Source organism: Pygoscelis adeliae, unplaced genomic scaffold, assembly GCF_000699105.1.
Source record: "Pygoscelis adeliae isolate BGI_AS28 unplaced genomic scaffold, ASM69910v1 Scaffold467, whole genome shotgun sequence".
Classification (NCBI taxonomy): Eukaryota; Metazoa; Chordata; class Aves; order Sphenisciformes; family Spheniscidae; genus Pygoscelis; species Pygoscelis adeliae.
The window spans coordinates 1,619,611-1,625,282 of NW_008825253.1; the positions used below are offsets into that span (position 1 = coordinate 1,619,611).

General features: G+C 47.3%; 1 protein-coding gene across 1 annotated transcript in view; it reads left to right on the forward strand.

Moving 5' to 3' along the window:
• The window catches only part of B9D1 (B9 protein domain 1), an 11,351-nt gene extending 8,395 nt beyond the window's left edge, over positions 1-2,956 (forward strand). Inside the window, exons 2-7 of the mRNA XM_009329420.1 lie at positions 78-146; positions 250-361; positions 432-528; positions 985-1,047; positions 2,294-2,361; positions 2,550-2,956. Of these exons, the coding sequence (XP_009327695.1) occupies positions 78-146; positions 250-361; positions 432-528; positions 985-1,047; positions 2,294-2,361; positions 2,550-2,695 (555 nt within the window). The 3' untranslated portion in view covers positions 2,696-2,956. The remainder of the gene's footprint in view (positions 1-77; positions 147-249; positions 362-431; positions 529-984; positions 1,048-2,293; positions 2,362-2,549) is intronic.
• The last annotated feature ends 2,716 nt before the right edge of the window (positions 2,957-5,672 follow it).

The following is a 5,672-nucleotide window of genomic DNA, read 5'->3' on the forward strand; positions in this document are numbered from 1 at the left end:
TGCCCTCGGCCCGGTGGCTTGGGCTGGCCCTCGGCCCCGGTAATTCCCCACCAACGCAGCCTCTCTCTCTCCCACAGTTCCCCGGATTTGACGACCTCTACTGCAAGTTCTGCTTTGTCTACGGCCAAGACTGGGTTCCCACAGCGGTAAGGCCCCCCTGGAACCCAGCCTGCCCGCCAGGCCCACCGGCAGCATGCGTCTAACGGGGCTTAGTGCAGGCCCCTGGCTCACGCCACTTTTTCCCCACAGGGTCTGGAGGAGGGCATCTCCCAGATCACCTCCAAGAGCGACGTCGCGCCCACCACGCTCGTCTGGAACTTCCCCATCGACATTACCTTCAAGAGCACCAACCCGTCCGGCTGTGAGTGCGGGGGGGCGGTGGGACCCAGCTCGCAGACCAGGCACCCCTCTCACACATGCTTCAATTGCAGGGCCGCAGATTGTAGTGAGCGTCTACGGACCCGACTTTTTTGGAAATGATGTGGTCAGAGGTTATGGAGCTGTTCACGTTCCCTTCACACCCGGAAGGTGAGGTGACAACCCGTCTTTCAGGACTGAAACGGAGAGATTTTTTTTTCCAGTTACTATGTTGTTTCAGAAACAAAAATGTTCCCGTATCTCCTTATCGTGTCTCGTCCATTTGTACAAAGAGCGTGGATTTTCTAGCAGCAGCCCCTCGTTATCAAATAATTTTTGGTAATCCTGTAGACAACTGTAAAGTCAAAACTGGCATGTAGAAGGCCCAGGTGTGACGCGCAGTACGTTACCTCTCCCCCATCACTCTCAGCTCGTGCTAAGCTTTCATTCCCAGCACTGGACGTGAAAAAAAGGCAAACAAACCCTTTCCTTGTGGAAGGGAAAGTAGTACACTTTGAGATGTTCAGTGGTCTGACGTGCCTGAAATTCTGGTACCTTTATAAATACAAGAAGTCTTGCCAAGTTTGGTTCATTTCATAAGTTCTGTGTGTCCCCTGTTTGTTTTAGGCATACAAGAACCATCGCTATGTTTGTTCCAGAGTCCACGTCTAGGCTGCAGAAGTTTACAAGGTAACAATTAAAGACTTTTCTCTTTTTTAAGAGCAAGTCCTTCTTGCTCTTAGTCACAAAGGTAAATCCAGCTACTCACTGGTGCGTACACGTGAATGCTTTGTATCATAACCTGTTGTGAGGTTTGTAGGTAAAATCACGTTTTTAGGTGTCTAAGTCTTTTGAAGAGCTTTCTTCAAACGTGTTAACTGCCTGCTTGCAGTAATGCTAACTCGTCTTTTTGCCATCCTCACATTTGAGCACTCTTGGTTTGAAAAAGAACTCGTGAGCAGAGCAGGCTGATAACACGAGTTCTTGTACTGAGCGGCAGCTCCGCGTTCCACAGGTTGATTCATGTCAGTGATGCGACTTGCAGAGGCGCTACTTAGACTGATTTTACTGAGCATTTTAGTTGTCGCTGGACTCTGAGGAGGCGTGCTGCAGTCCACCCCTGAATCTTACTGTAGCTAGGGGCTTTTCTGGAAGGAGAGCCACATTAAGAGCAACCTGGAAAGCAAAGGCAGAGCATGGAAAAACAATTCCCAGTTCTACCTTTTCCTCCGTCTGGAATGCATTTGCTGTAACCTTTGTCTCGTTTACACACACACCTCCCTTCCGAAGCAGCAGTCTGTACACAGCAGCTGAGGGTAGTAAGGTTTTTTCCTTCCATTGTATTGTTTAAGTACAGTCTGAACCATCTGTGAGCCGATTGTTCGGTTGTGGATTGCCTGTACCGACGGAGCCCACCCTTGCGCAGAGCCAGCCTTGCGGTACTCGAGCGCTTTGGGTCAGAGTCAGCACGGGAATCTCTGTGCCCGACAGTCAAAATTCAACTGATTTACTTTTCTTCTTTTTATGGTACCCTTTTTGTAGAATCTACACTCTAATTTGTATACGTCTGTATACGTGCACCTCTGATGTATTCAGAGTACCTAAGCCTCTCTCTTACTCTGGGTAATCAAGAGTTGAATCAGTTTCAAAAACACCTTGCCATAGAGAGATTCTGTCTAGCCCAGAAATAACTTGGATTTGACATAACGTGTATGAAATCAGTTTCATTTTTTTCCTTAGAGAGACAAAACTTACCTTTGATCAAAGTAGATCAGCAACAAAGGGAATCAGTCTTCAAAACTCCCTACGCAAACAAAAGCTGGGAGTCTCATTAAACACCCCCCCTTTGTTTTTTTAACACGCGTATGATGAACTGTACCAAATCTAAACACTAGTGAATGTGTCCCATTAATTATTTTCTATTTTCTTCTCCAAGCTGGTTCACAGGGAGACGTCCAGAATTTACTGACCCCAGAGTGGTAGCACAGGGAGAAGGAAGAGAAGGTAAGTCCCTGGGAGCTCCGGACTGTAACCCTTGCATGAGAGCAGGCCACAGCTTGGCCATCCATCTTCTGTTGATAAAAAAGACCGGTTGTTCCTGCCGAGAACAGCCCTACCTGGACACGCGAGGAGTTCAGCAACTATTCAAAAACCTCCCTTAACCGGTTTTATTCACGTCTTCTTTCTTCTAGTAACGAGGGTGCGGTCTCAAGGCTTTGTGACCATCTCCTTCAACGTAGTGACCAAAGATATGAAGAAGTTGGGCTACGACGTGAGCCCGAGCGACATGCAGAACCCTTCTCTGGTGCCTGTTACGGAAGGGATTCATAAGTATTGAACTCGGGCGTGAGACGTTCAAAGGCTCACAGGCAAGTTAAGCGCTTTGGGGCTTTTTGTGGCAGAGGGAAGTGAGTATCTGACTAAACTGAGAAGATGTCACTTGAGACCGTTATTCATTCCAAAAGCAACACAAGCCCACGAGGCTTTGGAATAATTACCCGAGTATAATCCTTTCAGTAAGCATACAGGTTGAAGGATTCTGTAAATTAATGTCATCGGATAATATTTAGCATTTTTATGAGTAATACCAGACTATCTCAAAATATTTTTTATAACAGCCTTTTGCACACTCTTTATATACTTAAAGAATAGGAAAGTTTATAGTTGTAGCAGTTTTCCTGTGTTTAAAACATCATTGCAAACCCAGTTCTTTTTACTAACCTTGTTTTGTGGTAGAAATGGGAAATTGAAATTATTGCACCTTCCAAAAAAGGAGGGAATATGGAAACGTTCCCGTGAAACGCACACGCACTTCTCCGTGCCACGTGCTTCCCTCTGCAAAAGCAACAGCAGTTTTCTTTATAACCCCGCATAGCCCTTTAGAATTCGTGCAAGTGGTTAAAATAGCTCATGCACTGCGGAAACAAACCTTTCCGCATTTTTCAGTGAAGCGACACGGGCTTTTGCATTTAGAACAAGATGGCGACTCTTCCATTTCCAGATTTTCTTTCTGCATCATTTGCCTGGCGGAAAAGGACCTGGGGGTGTTGGTCGACAGCCGGCTGAACATGAGCCGGCAGTGTGCCCAGGCGGCCAAGAAGGCCAACGGCATCCTGGCCTGTATCAGCAATAGTGTGGCCAGCAGGAGCAGGGCAGTGATCGTGCCCCTGTACTCGGCACTGGTGAGGCCGCACCTCGAATACTGTGTTCAGTTTTGGGCCCCTCACTACAAGAAGGACGTCGAGGGGCTGGAGCGTGTCCAGAGAAGGGCAACGAGGCTGGTGAGGGGTCTGGAGAACAAGTCTGATGAGGAGCGGCTGATGGAGCTGGGGTTGTTTAGCCTGGAGAAAAGGCGGCTGAGGGGAGACCTCATCGCTCTCTACAACTACCTGAAAGGAGGCTGTAGCGAGGTGGGTGTCGGTCTCTTCTCCCAAGGAACAAGCGATAGGACGAGAGGAAACGGCCTAAAGTTGCGCCAGGGGAGGTTTAGATTGGATGTGAGGAAAAATGTCTTTACTGAAAGAGTGGTTAAACATTGGAACAGGCTGCCCAGGGAAGGGGTTGAGTCCCCATCCCTGGAGGTATTTAAAAGACGTGTAGATGAGGCGCTTAGGGACATGGTTTAGTGGGCATGGGGGTGTTGGGTCGACGGTTGGACTCGATGATCTTAGAGGTCTTTTCCAACCTTAATGATTCTATGATTCAGGAAGGAGGAAAAAAAAAAAAAGGACAGCAGTTTATTTTAGAGGAGTTAGAGAGACCATGGTGTTAAACATATCCTTGCTGCACGGTTTTAACTTCAGGTGGAACAAATTGCATTTTAAGTGCAGATATTGATTAAAAAATAAACTTTAGAGAAGGCTCTGCTAAGAAAGGAGTCTCAGTAAGCCAGCTACGTGTGCGGCCATAAGCAGCATTTAGCTCCAAATCAGGTCCCAGAAGCACTGTGCTGCACAGGAGAGCGGGGAGTCGCAGAAAGGACCTTCTCCTCCCTTCGCTGGGTCCCTCCAGCCAGTACATTGCACAGACAACGTACCATGGCTTTCCCCAGCTGGTTTTCTTACCGAAAAGAAAGGCAGTAAAAAAGCAACATAGTGACGTTCAAGTCTGCCACGCTCGGGTTTCCTTTCCCATCGCGTAACCCCAGGGAAGGACCGAAACGATGTCGGTTGTTATTGGCGGGTGACAGGAGCTCCAGAGCCGATGTGCTGCTCTCGGACGTCTGCAGCGTGAGGGCACAGAGCTGGCCTCGGTCGGAGGAGCTGCTCCTCCGATGTCTTACCGTGGCCCTTCAGCGAATCCCCCTCTAAGCTAATGTTACTGCTCTTCTTCTAGGCTGAATAAACCCAGTTGTCTAAATATATTTGTTTGTCTCTCTACTGCTAGGGTTTTTATTTGTTTGTGCCAGAATGGATGTTTCCAAGTCCTAAATCATCCGAGATCGACTATTCTTACAGGTGCGAAAGAGAAAGAAGTGTACGCCACAATGAACTGACTAATTGCTTAGTCATTTTCCTATTTAAATTTGGGTATGTAATCTCTTGTGTTTGACTGCAAATACCAAGAGATGACTGTGAGAACGACTTAACGTGATACCACCCTGTAAGTGAACTGCCAAGACCTTGAAACCGTGGAAATACAAGTAATAACAGAGCGCGTTGAGCTGCAGAGCCTCCAGGACGCGTCTCAAATGAAGCCTCCGGTTAGAGAGAGGAGTTATTTCATGCTGAGCAGTGTGATTGAATAAATATAATTTCTGCAAAGGTAATGTGATCACTGTAATTTTGCTGTGAGCATTAGCATCTTTTGTACTATTTATAAATACTTTTCCAAACATGGTTACAGATCATTTTTCATCTTCTACTTTTTTTCCTACCTTGTTTTTGTTGATTTTCCACTTCCAGTAAGCTCCCCCACCACTTGTTTTGGCAACTTGTAATCGCCAAACTGAGTCACGTTGGAATCCAAATCAATAAGTGTTTCCTGTTGGCTCAGAGGAGATGCAAGGAATTTTTGTTTCCTTTTGAAAAGTATTTGGGAAGCAGCTAGCTACAGCAGCAGGATAAATATCTGCGTTTGAAATACTACCGCTCAAATACCTTTTTTCCCTTGAGCACAGTTACCTGCCCCCATTCCAATTAGAGCAAAGCTGCGCGGCAGAGCTTCTCGTCATGAGAAGCCCGTTAAACCCAGATAAAGCCCCCGCTTCGCGCCCCCAGGGGCGCAGCCCATTTAGTCACGCGCAGCTTTGCAGCGCGGTACCACGGCCGATCTCCCCAGTTGCTCCCGTTTCGAACGGGTAGCTGGCTGCTCAA